Genomic DNA, 20,834 nt, shown 5'->3' on the forward strand with positions numbered 1-20,834 from the left:
TCTTCGCTCCTCTTGAGATCCAAGGCAGAGACTTTGGGGATCTGCTGGTGTACACAGGTGCCCTGCTGGTGCTATTCTCCCTGGCAGGCTGGGTCATGTGGTACAGTGGCAACATTGAGGGCCTGACCTCCAGAAAGGAGCTGGGGGGAGCGGTCGGTGGAGCCGTTGACCGCCTCGCCCGCTCCCTCAGCCGAAGGATACGGATCCCAAGGACTCACAGCAGCCCATCATAGGAGATGGATACAAAGGATTTCAACAACATGAAGGGCTGTCTTTAACCAGGCGGCAGGCCAGACTGCCTGAGGCAAGGGCGCGTCATAGTCTCTTAACAGCACTTCTCATGTGGAGTTAATAAACACCCCATTCACATGAAGAAAAACTTTCAGGGTCATTGTTTTGTTTTCATCAGGAAAAACAAGATATTTTGTTTCCTTTCTGCTCAACAAGCTGTATGTGGACTTCACTCCGGATTGAAATGTAATAGAACTACTGTAGATTTCAACATATGAAGATTAAAAAGATTAATCTGCTATATTATTTTCACGCTTTCCTCTGAAGTTATTTATTCATTGGTTGACTTTACTGTCACCACCTGGAATCAAACCTACCACATTAACCATTCAAGACATGTTTTATTGACAATAATCACGATTGCACAAGGTCGAGTCAGAATGAATACTCAAGTCTTAACTGTCTGTCCAAGAAGATCAGGAGGCGGCTATGACATCAACCTGTACTTATAAACTTGTAAGTGCACATAAATACTGCATAGGACACTTGAAAGATGTTTTCTCCCTCATTTTTACGAAAGATACTGAAATCAAAACAAATTAAGACATCCACGGACATTAAGCAAACAAACTGATTGAGAAAATAAATAATATCTAAGGAGAAGCATTTCAATTGTTCATTTCAAAGAAAGTATATCACATACTCTTTATACAGTCACATATTTAAAATGTGAAGTTATAAGTAATCACACCACATGTGATGTGGAGCAGTAGAATTTGAAATACACAAATCCTGATCAAAAGAAGTTATCCCCAATCCTAATGCAACATCGGGAGATAAGAACCGTCTGATTGTCTTTATGCTTAGAGAAAACCAATACCTGTTTCCAGTTCACAGTTCACACAAAGAAAATACACAGCAGCTTCAAGAACAGCCACATTATTAAGTTACAGTTTTTTATCGAAAGATGTTTGACAGGAGGATCAGGTGGCCACTTGATGGAATAAAGATGTCAATGACAATTCTTCAGTGAAACTGAAGGCATTGTTAATGCAAAGGTAAAGGCAGCTGAATTACTGACCAGCTCTACAGAAAGCACACAGTAAGGCATCAACACCCATGAGGATAATCCAGTCAAAATGAATGAGGTAAACAAAAATGAAACAGTATGTGTCATATATAATCTATTAAGAGGATACTGTTATGAGACGTTGGTTCATTCAGGTCTATGGGGACGCCCTGCTGGTGAAGTAAATGTGACTGTGCTGTCTTTTTGCAAAAGGGCAGATCAATGAGATGAGTAATGTCAGAGGGCAGGGCTGGGCATAGAGGGGGTGGGATTCTGCCAGATGATCATGTGACTTCGTTCAGACCGCTGAGGTGTAGCTTGGGACAACTCAACCGATCCTTCGCTTGCATCGTCTCCTGAAAGAGTGGACGGCTCAGTTATGTATTCGATAAACTAAACGGTAAATAACTGCAATTCTGATACAATACATCAGATTTTTAAACAATTTGAGACAGCAATGCCGTTTTCCTGCAGCTCACCGATTCGGAAGTTGATGTAGCCCTCCCCTCCGCTGAGGATGAGTTGAGAGGTAGTGACGATGCTGCTGCCAGGACAGGTGATCAAACAACCTGTGGGGCAAAGACAAGCGCCCTCTGAAGGATGTCCCTGAATTAACAAGTTATTTAAAGTGTTTTGCATGTTGGGTTTGGATTCCTACCAGGTGCAGCAATGATGAACCTGACAGCTTGTCTGTGTCCATGGTAACACAGCTGGGCTGATGCAATGGAGCAATATGGGATGGAAACAGCCTCCGACGCTGTTGACAATCATTAATATGGTTAATACTAGATAGAGCACATAGTGTACATGTACTCTGAGTCTAAACAAAACTCACTTATGGATAATGGGATGGAGAAGAGGGCGCCACCTCCTGTGCCCACCCACAGTCGGCCCGAGATGACTGCGAGAGACGAGATCTGGAGAGGTGAGAGTGTCAGGAAGGCTTGGCCTACAGAGGGAGACGAAATATGTGTTAGCTGAGCTGAAGAAAATGTTTTGGACATAAAACAAAAAATACTGAATCCAAATAAGGCATAAAAAATGTTGTAGTCCATTGATTAACATTTATGCCCCTGGCTAGTTGACCTTTTCTCAGTTTCTGAACTGCCACCACCCACCGAGAAACACATACTGTGTAAAACACAAAGGCTGCTAAAATACACAACTGTTTTAACATATGAAAAGAAAACATCACAAATACCACTTGTTGAATTTTGTTTCCTCAAAATGACAGTGTCCAGCTTAACACAAACACTTGTGGGAGTATTACCAGTATGAGTGTCAACTGTACTTGCTAACATTGTAGGAATTTACTACACTATGCTGAAACTTACTGTATTACTGTAGATTCCAAAGCTAACAGAAACACACGGTACACGTCTCACTGTGAATGCATTATTTCTACACTTCAAATAGATTTGTAATGAAAGAAAAAAACACAGTTGTAGCACCTAATGTTTTAGTGACCAAAGCGGTAAAATCGACTTGCTGTAGCGGCCGTCCTGTGGACCAATCAAACAGTCTGAGGATCGGGTCGAGTCGGCATGACGTCCAAACTCCGCTCCCACCAGCACACAGGAAACGAACCTGCTGCTCGTTGCGCTCAGAGACCGAGAATGATTGCTGTGAGGTCAGGTAAGGAAAAATGACGGTGAGTACAAAGAAGAGTGTGAACATGAGACAATGCAAGTACCTCCTCTGTAGAGCTTCAATAATTATTAACTAATCTCTAAATTCTCTGATTTAAACCTTTTCATCCAAAGAAATCATCTTGGACTTAACAGGTGTTAATGATTTTTGTCACCATTTTCTGACATTTCACTGACCAAGCAGCTAATCGAGTTATCAAGAAAATGACAGATTCTGAAAATAATTGATTTTACTCCTTTTTCTCACCTCAACCTTCTTGCTCTCAGTGTCAACCACATATACTTTGTTCCAATATCCCACCCACAGACGGCTACCTTTAGCAAGGCAGCAGCGAATGGGCTGCAAAGGGTTTGATCCAAGAGGCATCACATAGTGTGACAGTAGGTTCCAGCCACCTGTTAATCACAGCACTCATGACTTCATTGTCAACACCGCTGAACATCGAAGTACGTGATAACTGGAGTTAGATTAGACTGAGATGTCACTATAAGATAAAACCGTTACCTGAACCATGTGAGAAAAATGCTAACGTCCCATCAGCTAAACCAGCTGTGACTTGTTCCTGGGAATACCTGTAATAATGAGTCAAGAAAATCAAACTTATTTTCAAAGATTTCTGGATAAAGACATGAGGACAAGTCACATAAAGACAGACAATAATTAAATGATAATACTATAATATTAATATGCTTAAGTCTTCTTACGTGAGCGAATGGATGCCTTCTGAGAGGGAAACAGACTGCAGACAGCGCCTCCTGCCAGCAGAGGCTGAGTGTACCAGTATACTGTGAGAGAGAAAACGATATATAGAGATGCAGTCAAGGTGCTTTGCCAACAAGTATTTTACTCAGACACAGTGATATTTTTTTAAGTGAGCTGCTTGTTCAGCGGACACTACCTTCCTTCCTGAGTTCCAATCCACACAGTTCCTGCAGTGTCACCTGATAAGACAGGAAAGATTGTGTCAAAAGGAAGAGCTAAGTAAACAGTGCTGCTCTCCAAATGTTTTCAGTAATTTATCAGTACGATCGGAGGGGATTTTAAGAACAGAACATATCAGAGAATTTGTCTTTAGGCAGCTGCTGCAGCCTTTTGTACCAGCACTGACCTACAGGAGGCACAGCACAGATGCAGAGGGCAGGAGCTGTAGGAGGGAGGCTGAACTGATCCAGAACCGTGTTGGACCGTGCCGGGTCAATCACTGTAATATCGCTGCTGAAGGCAGGGCCAGAAACTACCCACACAGAACACTGGCAGAAAGGGACGGATATGGAGTTTGGAAAGATGAGTGGCATGAAACAACACGTCGGAGGTAAGTGTTAGTTATGGTCAGATGGCATTACGCTGTACATGGTGATTAGAGTGGGAGTTGCTTATTGAAACTAGAATAATGACAGACTTACCGTGGCCTCTCCTGAGATCTCAGGTGCGACCGCAACCGCACAGTTCAGCTGAAGAGAGAAACAAGTTATGAACCACAATTCAATGCACCAGAGGTTTGATGTAAAGGCTCCTAGTTGATTTTATTTAAATTTGCTCCACTAAATTGGTCATAAAAGTTATTCCGCTAACAAATTTGTCTCAAAATGTGTGGATATCGATGATAAATGTAAATGAAGTAGAAAAAGACATGTCTTTTTTTATGAAAGTCAGTGCACATTCGGCTTATCGTGGACTATTTTGGAACCCGAAACAATTATTTAATCAACTTTGAAGCTAATGATGTATTACTAGATGCTTTGATCCTTTTAAAACAGAAAACAGGAACGTTCAGCTGACTGTCAACTTATCAATTTCACATCCATAAAGCGAAGAAGAACTTTGCCTGTATCCAAATTATAAACAATGAAATGTGCTGATGTAGTCAGCGAGCCAACATGTTTCTGACTTGATTTATTTGTATTATTCCATTACATTTATCTTGTCCCTTGTATTGCCTTATTGAGAGGGGAGTCATGCCTGTTAATGTTGCCCTTAATTCACTGTTTTGGCTATATATTTTCTGTTTTGTCTCAATTTCCATTGTGCATTTCAACATTGAGCATATTTACATCAGTATGTGTATGAGACTTTGGAGCATTATTGTTTATAATGCTGCTACTGGTAATTGGCTTCATGTGTGTTAATGATTGACCTGTAGAGTTACCCATATATAGAGTGAGCTGGTATGCGTCCCTCATTCTGCACTGAGGAAAGTCCAACATGGACCAAAATCTTAGCACTTAAGCACATATTTTCACTGTCTGTACATCCATGTAAACTATCAAATATGAAATTACAAGTGTTTGTCAACCCTGATCCGGGGGTCCCCTTTTTCTGCGTGTTTTAGATGTTTTCCTGCTCCTACACACCTGATTTAAATGAATGGGTCATTATCAGGCTTCAGCAGCGCTTGATGACAAGCTGATCATTGGAAACAGGTGTGTTGGAACAGGTAGTGTCTACATCATGCTGGACAGAGGACTGAAAAACACTAGACATTTCAACTCTAGACCATCGTCTGAATCTTTTATTTTGTTCTTTTTGGTGTGCAAGTCCTTCCTTCCTGTGCTGTTTTGTCTCTATTCCACATTCTGTACGTGATGAGTTATATAATGAAGAGATGAAGAGAGAGAGAGAGAGAAAAAAGATGTGAAATGATCTACCTTAGCCGTGGAGTCTCTTTGATCCAACAGTCTGAGCTGCATTAGAACAGGCACATCTTTAGGCTCTGGGACAGGTTCTTGGGATTCCTACATCAATGACAGTTAATCACCAGCATGTTGTTAGGATTGTGGAAATGCACACATCTGAATCAAACTATATAACAGCCAGGGAAACTTTAGTCCCACATTCAATTATGCTGTCAGATTGCTGTATCTCTGTGCACCTATGTGTGCATCCTCATACCTGTGTGTTTGCCAGTGGTGTGCTCCACCCGTGTATCTGCCGTTTTCCAAGCGATGCCCAAATGTGCGAGCGAATTTCTTTGTAGAGTTCTCTCCTCCTGACACGAGGGGAGAGAGCAGCAGGAGAGGCAGATCTAGGGAGAATGCTTCTGATGATAAATCAGCTTGACTGAGTCTTTAATGATTATTCCATTTTGATGCAAAAAAACGGCTACTAGCTTACTCAGTGTGGGTTAGACTGACAGCTGGTAATTGTGGAGATCCCAGAGGAGAGCGAGTGACTGATGGAGAAGTCGGCAGGGCAAAGGCAGACGCAGGTGGTCGGATTAAGGGTTCCTTGGAGATGCCAAATAACCGGTTGAACCTCAATAAAAAAGGGTTATAAAAGGCTATTATTAAACATGCAATCACTTTGCAAACTTATTCATATCAATCACTGTGTTGTGTCCTTGTGACGCAAAGTGACTTTACTGACAAAAACAGAAAGGATTAAACCCTCTATGGCATCTTTTACTCTTTTTGCCTTAATGTAACCCTCATAAGCTCCAAATTCTGCACATTTAAGTACTTCTAAACACATGGACCCTGACATGGTAGTTTCTTTTTTTTATCATGGAGACTATTTCTGGAAACCAAGTGCTGCAGTGCTGAATCCCCACTGGTTTTGTAATTGATATTTAAATCTGCTCACTGATTTAATATGCTTACAGCTGATTTTCCTTGTTTTTCCATTGTATTTTTAAATTAATTGAATTTATACTGTTTAACATTTCATTGCTTGACGCTAACCGGTAGTTACTAGATTTCAGTATCCTCACGCACACAGTAGCACTCTGCTGTTTTAGGAAATTAAGCTGCAACAGACAAATGTTTTTTATGTAATGTATTTTGAGGACACCCCACCAAAAAATGTTTTTAGACATGATTAGATGACAATCACTCACTTTCTCCAAACACTCGACCTTCTGTCCTCTGTGAACCTCTCCTCTTTTGTTGCTCTATAAAAGTGAACAAAAAACAAACAAAAAAAAACAGGTTGGAGACAAATATCTGAAATATATTCATTCTTGTTTCAGCCAAATTGTTAGCTCTCTATTTAAAAGTAGCAAAGTTACCTGAGAGTCTGACTACGTCTCACTGCCTCCTGCAGCTCGAACAGGCGTTGCTTGTACTGATTCTTCTCCATGACCACACGAGCCATTTCAGAACGAGAGAAGTGCCGCATGGATGTGGGAAAAGAGGCCTGAATGGAAAGATTTATGCAATTTAATGGGGTACATGCATCAGTTTCGTAATAAACATTAAGCTGTTACTGTTACTGTGTACAATGTCTCCTTACATCAGCATCCTCAGATTGGAATGGTTCCAGTTCTTTCCGAAGTCTGTGATTAAAAGTGAATATAAACCACAAAAATATTTTAACAGTAGTATTCGTAATAAAAAAGCAATTTACTATTACTTCCAAAAGGTCAAAGAATCAACAAACAAAATTAAAATAGGAAAACAATCTTCTACACCTCTTGGTTTCCTCCTCTTTCTCCTTGACCCGGCCCTCTAATCGTGACACCGTGTCCTGAAGAGACGACACTTCCAGTTTTAGAGCTGAGCGGTCGTCAGTCAGCTCTACCACGCGAGATATCACAGCTTTACGGGCAGCATCTACTAATTCACTAAAAAACAGAGCAAAAGATGAGTGATTCAGGATTATGAAGAAATCAGCAATCCTTCTGGCAAATAGAGTAAACAGTTCCAACAAGGAAAAGTAGAAACTGTGTGAGTGTTTGGAAATGTTTTCGAAAAATCCCATGGACACTCAAATAATCACACTGGACAAGTCATAAAGAAATTAAATATAGGACTCACTGGGTGACTTTCAGTTCCTCATACTGAGAAAGAATCTCCTCAAACTGGTCTGTGCTGCCTACACAGGGAAAAACATTAGAAAATAACTCTTAAAACACAGAGAGCACAGATAAGTATAGGTCTAACTAGTATTACTCTTTACTCTTAATTCACATCTAAGAAGAAATGTCTACACAGACTGGTGCAAAATGGAAAAAAAAGGGAAGTAAGGCTTCATGAAACCTGCAGCAGGGGACTTTTTCTCTTATGTACTTGCACTTCATGTTAGAGGGATATAAATAGTGTCTCACCATTGCCACATTATATTTAGAAACTACCCTTCTGTCAACTCCAATGTCTGATCACTTACTTTGTGTTTCAATGCGATACAAAACATAATACACTGTCATTGTTTGTTTCAGTTTTCAGGTGCTTGCACAACTATCTGACTGAGGGTTACAAAATGACTGTTTCGTAACTGTTAATTAAACCTCTTGTAAAAGATGGAGGCAAAGTACATAAACCATGTTTGTGACAAAGACTTTACCTCTAACACTGGCCCCTTGGTCCACACTCTCCACATAGTCCCGACTCAGCTCTGATAGTTCAGAGAACACAGAGTCAGTGTTGCGCATCTCCCATTCCAGACTATCATCTTCCTCCACCTCCTCCTCTTCCACTTCTTTTTTTTCCTGCCTCCCTTCCCTCTGCTCCTCCTCTACTTTGCACTCCTTCTCTCTCTCCTTCTCAGTCTCCTCCAACTCTGCCATCTCGTCCTCCATGCTGGTCTCCAACTCATTACTTGATGGCTCTTTGGTGTTAGTTCTGGCAACTGGAGTGCTGACAACAATAATCCAAAAGAAAGAGTAAGAAAATAGTTGTATATTTAATGTGCTGTGTGTGAACACTTCAATGAGCTAAATGTGTGTTTAGTTCATGATTAACTTTCAAACTTCAAACTTTATGGTTTCATTACCTTGTATCCACACAGCCATGAAACTGCTTCAGCTCAGGAGTGGAGCTGATGATGTCATTGATAAACTGATCTGCAGTGGGCTTTACCGCAATGTCAACCGCCTTCTCCTCCCTGGCTACTAGATCTTCAAAACACGCCGGAACAGAATTTGAATGTGGTCTTTGAAGTATCTGCAAAAAAGAGCAGCAAACAAACTTTCCCTCTGCCAAACTCTTGTATTTAAAACTTTAAAAACACAAGTGTGTTAAGTGAGAAAATGTTTACCTGTTCATTAACACTGGACTCTGACAAGACTTGGTTGGATGGAAATTCAGGATTCTTGGAACGAATGTGATTCCTAAACGCATTATCCAGTGTTACATAGGCAGAGATAAGTCATCTGAATTATCTGCATACATGTCTGTATTTTTCTTACTTTTAACCGCACAATTACGTCACTAAAATCATAACCTGTGCATTATGTTTAACACCCTAAAACAATTTTGGTGCGAGGCATGTGTGCAATGCTGTTTTTTTACATTATTTCTAAACTTAGCTGTCAATACCATTTTTCAGACATAAGACCAAAGGTGAAATTAAATAAGAAATACGCTTTCTGGCAAGTGAGCTGACCATTTACACAAAAACAAAAACGTCAAAAATGTGCAATACTATAATTTTAGTTTTTTTAAACTAATTGCTATTTTTCTGTTACATACTGTATACTGTTCTCCGTATCCTCGTGAAAGCTAAACACAGATACTGTGCCACTACTGCTGGAATGCAATTGTTAAGGTTAATTGCAGAAATGTAGTTTGCAGGTTAGAACGGGGTTCAATATCAAGAAAGACTCACAATGAAGCTGCTGTCATGGAATACCTATAGCCTTCCTGTGTGAGACACTATCTACAGAATAAGATTTATTTCCCATTAACGATTACGGAATAAGAACAACCTTAGAGGAGAGTCTCTTTCAGAATCCTTCTTCTTTTCCAACAGTTCCCGATACGTGTGAGCCAACTGAGGGATAGGACATTGGAGAAGAATAATGAGAAAAATCTGCTAAATACTACATAATAGTGTGTTAATGAAGTCCTGTGTGGTAATACAAATTGCACACAATTTTTCTAACTTCACAGCTGTATCTGACCTTGCTGTGAGTATGCTTCAGTGTGCTGAGTTCTCTACCCAGATTGGCCTTCTGCTCCTCCAAGGCCACCACTGCAAGAAAACAAAAACATTTAGCTTCAAAGTGCATCTGGTCAGGACATGCACAAAAAGATGAATAAATCTTAAAAAGTTTTAAATACAGGGCTATTATGCAATATTCAAATACTCACACTGATCAGCTTGCTCTCTTGCTTTCTTCTCCAGATCTCTCTCCCGCCGTTCTTTCTCCTTCTCCCTCCCCCTCATGGCTCTCCTCTCTTGTTCAATTTGATCATCCAGTTCCAGATACCTCTACAGGAATCAAAATGCTTTAACAGCTCTGAGCACAGACCACCCGCCTACTTTCACAGCTTTTAAAATCACATAACTGAAATCACGGTACACAACCCTCCATCAATTCCCACCTCCTGACTTTCCTTCCTGAGTGTTCTCTCTGCTTGGTATCTCTCCAACAGCTCTTCTCGCTCTGCTTTCTCCCTCTCCGCCTCCTCTTCCCTGTCTCTCAGCTGGGCTTTGCAGCTGGCCAACCCCTCCAGGACCCACACGAATATGGGCACCAGCGACTCAACCACACCTTCACCATGGGTCTCAATAACTGTCTGTGATCACACAAAGCAGCAGCGTGACAAACCAAATATAATACGTGCAACAAAATCTACAAAATAGTCCCATTCCGAAAAACAATAATGACATACAAATGAAATGTTATTCTATTTACCTGTAGTTCTGAGTATAGTTTTCCTGCTTCTTCACTCACAATGTTGGGGTCCAGCTCCACCTCCCCGGTCCCACACAGCACCCTCTCACTGTACTCCATCAGATTAATTTAATCTGCTGTATTAACTGTCAATGCGGTTTCCCAACTCAACACCAACGGTAAATTATCTTTTAACTCTATAAACCACACTGGCTACACTTCCTCAACAACTAATAAAACTAGTTTTTCTAGATTTCTAACATTTCTGCTGACGCCAGCACAGCCCATCATCCACAACTTCATCGTCCATTTCTTCTTGAGAAGGACATCATTCTCTTAGGGTTGGGGTTGTCAGGGGGTGTTTTAGAGTCCATCCTTTGGAAAGAAAAGGAGGAAATATAATCATATATAACAATCTTAAATCTCCCCTACAATGCATTCTAACTGCAAAATGACAGTCAACTGCTCAAGCTCAGACATGCTTCTTTTTACTGTATTCGAATTAACATTAGCTTATAATTGGTTGAACATGATCATGTGATTTTCTAGTATTTTAATCCATGACTAACCAGAGAGGATGAAATTCAAATTCCAATGGTTGGTGTTATTTCAGGGTATACACTAAGAGGACATTCATTGCAGATCAGTTAGTACACGTGTTAGTGTTCAGGCTTACAGACAAAAGTAAACATACTTGATTACTCTCAGTCACACATTCATTCTTCGACGGATTTCTCTTTAAAGGCAGAAACAAGCGTGTTGTATGTGGTTCAGTGGATTTAATACATTCATATACATAACTTCACTACTACTCAAGCATGAGTACCAAAATTGCTGAAACAATTGGTTGACACAACAGAAAATTGGCAACTACATTTTCAACCAAAAAAGAACATTTAGTAGTTTCCGCATCTCTATTGGGAGGACTTCCCTGCTTTGTTGTTTTGTTTTATGTCAGGGTTTTTCCCAAACATCAGAAGGCTTTGGCACAGTACCCAGGAGGTTTTAAGGCACAACCTAAGCCAAATGAAAGTGAAACTAATGTGGAGAGCACCAAAACTAACAAAATCGTGTGGTTGTAGTTTGATCATCAGTGGACTTCCTCTGCAAGTTTTATCAATAAGCTCTTTGGGTGTTGATTATTTATAATCCATTCTAGCTTTTCTAACTTCCCATCAAATTTATGCACCTAAGCCGCCCACAAACCAAGTGAAAAGACTGTAAACAGTAAACTAAATATCTCTGGGTATGAACTGATGACCAGACAAAACTAATGTTTATTTTTTATTTATCATTTATTAAATTTTTCCTTGAAATGTGACTCAAATGAATAATTGTAATTAAATTAGCATAGTTAAATATTATGTCATGTAACCGAAAATACTTTTGACGGATCTGGATCGTCATACACTGGGCTTTAATGGATCATTGCTTCATTCTGTTGTACTACCTCCTTATAGCTTTACTTCTGTGAAAAAATGTTATGCCCCTTTCTGTTTTTTATTGCCTATAATCTTATATGGCCTGTCCTCTTCCAGGTTGACAGCAGAGTGGAGCGGAGGTCATGTGTCTCAGACACCACTTGGCGATGCCTTTGCCTGCTCAGTCGTCCTCCTGGATCCACACGCCTCACATAATATATAATTACTTGTATAAGATATTCTGTCAACACCATTTATAGACCGTGATTTTGTTGTTCTGTTATGTGCATGCAACATCTATTGCATGTCTGTCCGCCCTGAGAGAGGGATCTCTCCTCTGTGGCTTTTCTTGATCTCTCTTCAGCCTATTTTTTCCTGGGCAAGTTTTTCCCCACTTAAATCAAGGGTCTAAAGACAGCGGACGTGGTCTCTGTGCAGATTTTAAAGCCCACTGGGGTAATGTGACCATGATTTGGGGCTGTATAAAATTGATTTGATTTTTGAAAATTGAAAAACAAAACAAAACAGCAACCTCGAGAAGAAGCATCAGCAAATTGTGATGGGAATTGTTTTTACTATTTCCTGATACCCTTTGGACAAAGCGATTAATCAAGACGATAAAAAGCAAGCAATTGATAAGGAAAATAATCCTTAGCTGCAGTCTTAATCACATATATTGTAAGAGGTCTAATGAAAGGCTGTGGCTCCAAAATGACATGCAGCTACTTGGCTTTAAAGAGTTTCTAATGTGCTGCAATCTGGCAATCAACCTACATATCAAAAAGACAGTAGATCTTAATATGTATGTATGTCTGATAGGGATCATGTCATGTGTGGACATACCGTTCAAACCAAATTAACGTCTGTACATGTACTGTGTGTGTGTGTGTGTGTGTGTGTGTGTGTGTGTGTGTACAGCCCCACTAACAGCACACATAAATGCAAAACGGTTGAATGTAAACACTAACGTGACAGCGACAGGTCATATGCAGACGTAATTAGGCTAATTTACCGTCTAGGTTAGCTAAAAACCACAGAAACCTCCGATATGACAGGCCTGAATTGAGATACTGTATAAATAAGTAACATGATTGACAGTGGACACCTTGAGAGATCTTTGGCAGCAAGTTTAAAAGTTGTAACTTGACCGAAAAATAAACCGAGTCGTCGCGGTGCTCGGCTGCGCTTTCACAAACTCACCTTAATGGCTGACTCCCGTCGCGACTTTCATTTCTCTGCCCCCAAAATACTGAAATTCCAGCCGTTTTTTTACTTCGGGGACGATATCAATTACACATAAACGACTTAAAAGAAGGGGGTGTTGTTTGATTGTGACGAGCACAGACATGTTCTCGGTCTGGCCAATCAGAGCGCTGAGGTTGTCGTGTGGAACCAATAGGCGGGAGGAGGAGGCGGGACGTGGGCAGGTCTGTTTTCTGAAGGAGAAAAAAAAGTTTCCTGAAACTTGAACGATGACACGTGACCAAGGAGGCTTCAGCGGGCTGTCAGGTGACCCGAGCCGTGCACGTCAAAGACGGATACCTGTGGAAATACCTCACATACGTGACAACCAGCTGCTCTTTCTCTACATGAGAATAGTATCAGAAAGTCAACAGTGGCCGCATCGTGCAGGGTGCCTGTGGATAAGTTACTCAGGTGTCAGGTTAGTTTACAGAGCAAACTGAATGGGCCAAGTCATTGGCTTAAGTCAGTTTTCATGTGAAATTTAAATTTTTCATGAATATTGTGAAAAAAAAATCCTAGTGTTTCATGAAAATATAGGCCATTTTTTCAATAGCTTCCGAGTCATTTGACCCACTGACTCAAAATCAATGCCACAATGTCCTCTGATGCTAGTTGAATGATAGACACCTGATTTTATTGGATTTTGGTGGGATTTTTATTTTTCATGAATATCTTAAATCTAGCCCTTAATCTATGTATTTACTTTGTAGGCCTCCGTGTGACCCAACCCTAAATCGAACTTTGTGAACATTTCGAGTGTGTCACTACAAATGGGTACCATTGGACTCCAAACAGTCAGACACGTGCTCATAAACACCTCCTGGAGGAACGTTTTTGGAAATTGAACATTTGACACTTTGTCAAATTTCACCTCTGATACATCCCATTCACTTTGTATGGGGACACGTCTTATCCAATAGCTTCTAGGTCATTTCACCCATTGACTCAAAATCAAAGCCACAATGTCTCTGGTTGCTAGTTGAATAAGCCACACCTGTTGTTATTGGATTTTGGTGGAATTTCTATTTTTCACGAATATCTTAGGTCTCACCCTCAGTCATTGACTGGAGTCAGTTTACTGCCTCTAAGCCTACATTTCCACATTGCTGCAGTGAAATGTAACCAAATGTGTACCTGAGATACAATAAGGCATCAGGAAGAAGATGCAAAGACAATGACGAGCTAACCTATGAGGGAATTGGTTTAACGTTAGGTCAAAAGTCAGAATACTGTAAATAGAGTTTATTCATTTATTTATTCATTTTGGAGGTGATTTTGAGGTGAGATTTCTCCACATTGCTGTAGTGAAATGTAACTTTTGTACCTCTGATAGAGTAAGATATCAGGAAGAAGACGCAATGATAAAACCTATGAAGGAATTTATTTTGACAAAATAAAATATAAATATAAAGAGTTCACCTCTGATCCATCCCATCACTTTGCATAGGGAGGGACACGTCTTATTCAATAGCTTCCAGGTTATTTGACCCATTGACTAAAAATGAATACCACAATGTCTTCTCATACTAGTTTAATGGGACACACTTTTTGTGGAATTTCTATTTTTCATGGATATTGAGGTCCAAGAGTTTTCCATGTGTGTTTTCTAACGTCATCAGTGCTTATCCCTTTTGCTTTACTCCATTAAAAACCATGCTTTAAAAAATGTATATATACACATTTAAAAACAGCTTAAAAGAAAGGTGGAGGCAGTTATTTCGCATATAGCGATATAAGTAACTGTAAGAAAACAGCATTTACTGAAAATCACAGTGAGGAAAGACATTGGAGTCTGAGGTTTCACTGCATTTGGACTCCAGCAGATGGAGGTACTGACACATTTCACCCCTCTCCTTCCTGTTCTTTCTGAACATGATGATGGTGTCCAGAACTACTAATACTGATTGTTGGTGCTGCAATCCTACTTATACATATCTTACCTTGCAGTGATGGATGTAACTAAGTACATTTACTCAAGTATAGTAATTCAGTACAGTTTTGAGGTACTTGTGCTTTACGTGAGTATTTCCATGCTAAATTTTACTTCCACTCCACAACATTTAGGAGAAAAATGTATTTGATAACTTTTGTAACAATTAACTTTAAAGATTGCATGCTGCATCAGAGCCAAAGTAGTAAGTCATTATTATTTTGATTATTATTTTTTTTTTATCAGCAATCAGATTAAAAAACATTGATTCTGGGGCGCCGTTTAGCTCAGCTGGTAGAGTGCGCGCCCCATGTGCCTGGGTTCGACTCCCGGCCAAGGTCCCTTTGCTGCGTGTCACTTCCCCTCTCTCTCCCCCTGTTTCCTGTCATATCTTCAGCTGTACTTTCAATAAAGCCATAAAAAGGCCAAAAAAATACTTAAAAAAAAAACAAAAACCAAAAAAAAACGTTGATTCTGATGATAACAAAAAAAGGTGAATATTGAGTCTGACAGGTCAATAATCAGCCCACGCAAGAGTATACAGTATACGAATACATGTAAATATATGTGCTATCTACTTTTACCTTTACGTTTAGTACATTTATTGCCATAAATGCACTTCTACATTTAACAAGGACTATTCTCATGGCTGACTTTAACTTTCACAAGAAGTATTTCACAATATCATTACTTTAACTCAAGTATGATCTGTGTGTACTTTTTACAACACCGTTTTAATATGTTGTACTTTCCATGTAGACTTGTTCTGTCACTGGTAATACTTAATACTGCTAGTTTCTTGCTGGCACGAGGGACAATGCAGGCTACCTAAAAGGCCCTTTTCTCAGAAGACATTTTGATGTTCCACATTAATGAATGCTGTGTTCTATGTAGCAGTTCACAACTATCACACTGTCTCTTGCTGATACACCAAGATACAACTGAGCCATCTATAATGTTATTAGTAACACCTGTGCTGCCCTATAGTGGTGAGTCAGAATCTCTCATGATACAGTACATCTAAGTTTTTCAGATTGTTACCACTATCACTGAATTTCATGTTCAATCCAATACTGTTTTCACAGCCTCAAAATTGCTCCCAGTGCAAACTTCAACCGTCAACCCTTCAACTTTTGAATGTTTGGCTCACTACCTATGCATTTACATACATATTGAAGGCAGAGATGATTTGAAGGGTTTGAAGATAGCGGTCTTTGACATGCATTCATGCAGTACAGTGGAGGTGAATGAAACCAGTGGTGCTCAAAACTTAAAAAAAATGATGTTCATGAAACCCAAGAACAACATGTGTTCCTCAGATCCCACTGTGAACATTTTTTATCCATTTGATCCAATGAATAATGTGGTCAGTGGGGTTTGTGTAATATCTTCCATAACCAGACATTATTTTAGTAAGTAGACAGTTTTTTTTTTTAAATGTCATATTTTTCAGTGCAAATATAAATGGGCCCCCCTCCAGTGTATTGTGCTGCAGTTGCAACAGGATACAACAGCTATCTCAAAACCTCTGCCGCAAATGAAAAACATCTGCGTGGCTCGATACCACCAGGAGGAAATGGAATGGGTCTGTATGTCTGTACAGACTTCTGTGTTCTTTAATAATGTCTCTCTTTATTATCTGAGACCTTTGCCTTCTTCCAGGTTTTTATATTACTTACTTACTCTCTCTCCCTCACACACGCAAACATTGACATTTTACATGTGGTCCATTTATCACATACAACATCAGTCAGTTGAGAGAATGAAAGAAAATACAGGCATCATAAATTAAAAACAGTGGTTGGCAATGCTGGAAGAAGTGCCATTGAATAAATGCATACAATACCTCAATATACAAACACTACACGTGAAATGCCCTGTACTCATAATTTTATGTAAATATAAGTACAGGAGTACTATCAGCTTAATGTACTTAAAGCATAAAAAATATAGTATTCATCAGGCAGCAGATTGGCCACCTATACAATATTATATTATACAATGCAACAAATCATATACAAAACTCACAATGTTTTATATGTAAAATCTTGATAATTATAGAAACTAGTTACTATGGCTGTTGATGAGATATAGTTTAGTACAAAGTACATAAGTTTCTTTAAAATGTAGTGGAGTAGGATTCTATAAAAGTTGCATGGAATTGAGGGAATATTTTCGATTTCCCTGGAAAACAGCCGTTGTAATTCTACATGAGTTAGATGGAAAGTTACAGGGAGGAGCAGCTGTTGTAGACGGGCACTGATGTGAAGAAAGCTTGTTTTGTAAAAGAGGCACGGGGGGAATGTTTTTTTTCTTTTTCAGCTCAATATGAGTATGTGTTGTTTACAGTTGATGCAGAATTCAATTTCTCTGCTAATACTCGGACATCATTTCTTTTTTACACAGTGACTTTTTTAATCACCCTCTCACTTTCTACCAGAACCTCTTTCCCATCCTCTCTTGCCTCACATGTCATCTCTCTCTTCTTCTTCGTCAGGAGGTAAAACGCCATCACGCCTCCCACCACCGCTAAACTGATGGCCAGAATCACAAATCCCAGTGCCAGTAAGTGAGAGGTTCCCTCTCTAAAGTGGTTCAGCTGGTCCCACAGCCCCACAGCTACGCAACTAATTCCAATGAGAGTCCCCCAAAATCCAAAGGCCAGCATACAGGATCCACAGGACAGCTCGACGCCCCCGGTCATCACGGTGATGCCCGCCACTGAGACGACCCCTCCTGGTAAGGTCACTGTCTCTGATTTTGGGTCGTAGGTGACAGTAGACGTGACATCTGACAGGGCAGAAGGATCGAGCGTTTCCATCTTCGTGGTCATGGTTGGTTTTAATTCCTCTGTCAGATAACCAAAAATGTTTTTGTGAGCAGCTTCTTCTTCTTCTTCTTCTTCTTCTTCTTCTTCTTCTTCTTCTTCTTCTTCTTCTTCGTTTTCTTCTTCTTCTCTCTCAGTTCTACAACATCACGAACAAACCCATTAACATCTTGTTTCCTCTTTCTTTTTTTTATTTAACCTTATGTAGCTTTAAGATTGAAACAAATCATCTAAACCCGTGTCCCAACTCTTCACTGAAGCTATACAGTATGATGAACAGTACACCATTTTATGATAAGTCTTCATGATTTACACATTAACTTTGAGAGCCATATTAAGATTTACATGTCATATTGAAACAGATCTTATGGAGAGGTGCAGAACGTATGAAAGTATCTCTTTCCCTTAAAAACATTAAATGATCATGAATTACTATTACTACTATGAATTCTTGGCCCAAGTTTCTAACAAGGTTTGTGAGCTGTTAGTATAACGCACAAAGTATCATGTGATATCCTTGTGTTGTCTGCATCAACAGTCGTAGTTGCCAGATTGTGAAGAAGCAACATTAGCAATGCTAGCGACAACAAACTAGCAACAACTTGACGGAGCAGATGGTGATTGAAAAACAACAACGTTGTGATGTGAATGCAAAAGGAGTGGGGAGATTAAATTCCACATTTTATGGCTGAATGTTATCAATAGCACCTCCAAAGGTAAAATGTAAAATATATAATGTGACCAGAATTCAAAGGTGGTGAGGGTTAGGCGCTGAAAATATTGGGAACAGCGGTGTCAGCCCACTATATTCTTTGCTGTAGATATCTTTGGCTGAAGTAAGCATATTAGCTCAGTTAGCCTACCCCGTGTTAAGACCTTGTTCCTTTTTGTTTGGCATCAACCTTGCGTTTGAATGTTGCATTATTGAAAAAATCCACTAGGGTAAATGAACGCTTTAAACTACAGGGGCCATCAGATTGCCTCTTACAAAGTGACATTAGACAGGATGGACTGTAGCTAGCTGGTTAGCATGCTTCAGTACACATCTCTGCAACGTAGTACATGGGCGTTTCTGACATAATGTCAACGCTGCTGTGTATTCACATTCTGTTGATAATCTAAAGTTGTTTTTTGTTTTTGTTTTTTTAAACTAAGATTCTGGCCACATTTCACACGCTGCCCCTTTGAAATACAAGTCTGTTGTGGTGAACGATGACGGAATAGCAGCAGAAAAGCTGAAACTGAATCTTCATGAGATTTTGAAATCTGTCATTTAAACAGTCAAAATAGCAGTTCTATAAGTCTACTAAACTGAATTAAGATAAAGAGGAAGGGAATTACATGTGAGATACAAATACAAGGGAGATATTTTTTCTGTGGCCTCTCCCGCTGGAACCAACAAACACTGGAGGCTAAATTAAACTATAATTGCCTTCACTTTATTAATTTGCAATAAACCTTAGTTTCTTCAACCCACTGGTTGCATGTGAAGCCATGTTATGCAAGCAAAAGTGCTCAGGTCCCTTAAATGTGTAAATTCAATATTGAAATCAAGATCACGAGTCTCCTATTCATAGCTTTCTGATTTTTTAAAGAGTAGGACACGGGTTGGATTGGTGCGTAATTGCTATGTAAATATTGATAACCAGGATGTTGTATTTTATAAGATGTCCGGCGTTGCTTACCTCAGCGTTGAATCAGGAGCTGAGATGTCAGTGAAAACTGTGTCAAATGAAGATCCTTTACATTCACAGATTTGTTCCAGTGATTTTCATGAAACCCTTAAAGTGCTGCAGACTTTCTCTCTGGACAATGGGTGTAGAAATGGGAGCGAGGGGCCCCAGCGCTCTTACCTTTATCATATACGTCACAACCTCAGGCCTCACAAGATGGTGGGCACAGTTGTCAAGATTGTTGTCATCGTTTGTTTGTTCCCCTCCTTCCGTGTGTTCAGTAGGAAGCTCTCGTCTGTCATTAAGCCTCATTATAACCCATTACCAGATATTTATCTAGGAACAACTCCCTTCCTTTTTTGCTCCCTCTTTCAGTCTAAAGATTTGAGCTGTGTTCGACCAAGGCATTGTTTGGGCTGAGAAAGGATTTTTTTCCTTCTTTAAAACAATTTCCTGTTCAGCATTCCCCTTTCTCTGGTGTCTCTGGCGGTGAGTTTTAGGAGTAAAAAAAAAGATCAGTCTTCGCCCTTCTAAAACTTTGTGTTGTGAGATGTACTGTTGAACTTGGTGACTAACTTGAAATATGAACAGGAGTGAACATGACTCAGAGCTCTCTGTCACAACGGAAATGTCTCATAATTCACAGAGTCTTTGGACCGTTCATTTCTGAAATATGTGGGAAAACTAATTGCAAACACGCTGTTCGCTCGGTTCTGTTGCGGAGTGCATGACTTACATGAATGTCCGGGCCTGACCTGCCCTGCTGAGAATGAGTGGGGCTGATTTGCAGCATGTATGTCAATGCTGACGTTGAGCTGACTCCCAGGTTGGTGCTGTAACACGGGTGAAGTTTGATACTGCCGGTTAATCGGCTGAAATGCTGACCAGCCAACTGGGATGTTGCCAGTGGAGAGTCACAGTCCTAAATGCAGGTATTTTTAGAAGTGTTGATTTCTACTATTTACAAACTTTCACCTGTTACTGCACAGTTTTCTATTCATAACTGCCTGCAAAAGAAATAACTGTCACATTTAATGCTGCAAAGAAATGTAAGAAACAGCCTTTTACAGGATGAAAATGTAATTTTGATTGTTGTGTCATTAGTGGGCTTTTAGATAACGCCTAGACACCCACATTACATGTTTCCACACCTCCACGAGGAGGAAAACATTTCAGAAGCGGACGCAAATCCTCGCTCGCTCCAGGTCGAGCATTAGTCGAGCTGAGGGTACAGGT

At 39.9% G+C, this 20,834-nt stretch overlaps 2 protein-coding genes across 6 annotated transcripts; both read right to left on the reverse strand.

Moving 5' to 3' along the window:
- Positions 1-612: 612 nt before the first annotated feature.
- On the reverse strand, positions 613-13,295 carry LOC115567238 (C-Jun-amino-terminal kinase-interacting protein 4). 5 transcript variants are annotated; one of them, XM_030393605.1, is made up of 28 exons: positions 13,124-13,295; positions 10,524-10,877; positions 10,210-10,404; positions 9,976-10,096; positions 9,786-9,856; positions 9,591-9,655; positions 8,921-8,993; positions 8,657-8,826; positions 8,228-8,520; positions 7,702-7,759; positions 7,356-7,508; positions 7,178-7,220; positions 6,954-7,081; positions 6,783-6,836; positions 6,062-6,202; positions 5,840-5,987; positions 5,596-5,682; positions 4,354-4,401; positions 4,059-4,200; positions 3,849-3,891; positions 3,655-3,735; positions 3,455-3,522; positions 3,197-3,345; positions 2,752-2,923; positions 2,136-2,249; positions 1,959-2,057; positions 1,780-1,869; positions 613-1,653 (listed from the first exon to the last, which is right to left on the reverse strand). In XM_030393605.1, the coding sequence occupies exons 2-28, from the start codon at positions 10,620-10,622 to the stop codon at positions 1,538-1,540; spliced, it is 3,021 nt and encodes a 1,006-aa protein (XP_030249465.1). In that variant the 5' UTR covers positions 10,623-10,877; positions 13,124-13,295; the 3' UTR covers positions 613-1,537. The 5 variants fall into 5 exon arrangements, with proteins under 5 accessions (XP_030249465.1, XP_030249464.1, XP_030249463.1 ...); XM_030393604.1 differs by having other exon boundaries at positions 613-1,656; positions 5,840-5,984; positions 13,124-13,294; XM_030393603.1 differs by having other exon boundaries at positions 613-1,656; positions 13,124-13,294.
- Positions 13,296-17,496: 4,201 nt separating this feature from the next.
- Positions 17,497-17,931, reverse strand: LOC115567750 (transmembrane protein 100). The gene has a single exon (XM_030394599.1). The coding sequence runs from the start codon at positions 17,929-17,931 to the stop codon at positions 17,497-17,499; it is 435 nt and encodes a 144-aa protein (XP_030250459.1).
- Between the last annotated feature and the right edge of the window lie 2,903 nt (positions 17,932-20,834).

The sequence above is a fragment of the Sparus aurata genome, chromosome 17 (genome assembly GCF_900880675.1).
Source record: "Sparus aurata chromosome 17, fSpaAur1.1, whole genome shotgun sequence".
In the NCBI taxonomy this organism is placed as follows: domain Eukaryota; kingdom Metazoa; phylum Chordata; class Actinopteri; order Spariformes; family Sparidae; genus Sparus; species Sparus aurata.

Excerpts from the sequence above, each read along its gene's own strand:
- LOC115567238 (XM_030393603.1), bottom strand. The coding sequence starts at position 10,622 with ATGGAGTACAGTGAGAGGGTGCTGTGTGGGACCGGGGAGGTGGAGCTG. Across the intron at positions 6,837-6,953 it reads AGACGTAGTCAGACTCTCAG|AGCAACAAAAGAGGAGAGGT; the intron begins GTAACTTTGCTA and ends TCACTTTTATAG. Across the intron at positions 3,523-3,654 it reads GAAGGCATCCATTCGCTCAC|GTATTCCCAGGAACAAGTCA; the intron begins GTAAGAAGACTT and ends TCATTATTACAG.
- LOC115567750 (XM_030394599.1), bottom strand. The coding sequence starts at position 17,931 with ATGACCACGAAGATGGAAACGCTCGATCCTTCTGCCCTGTCAGATGTC.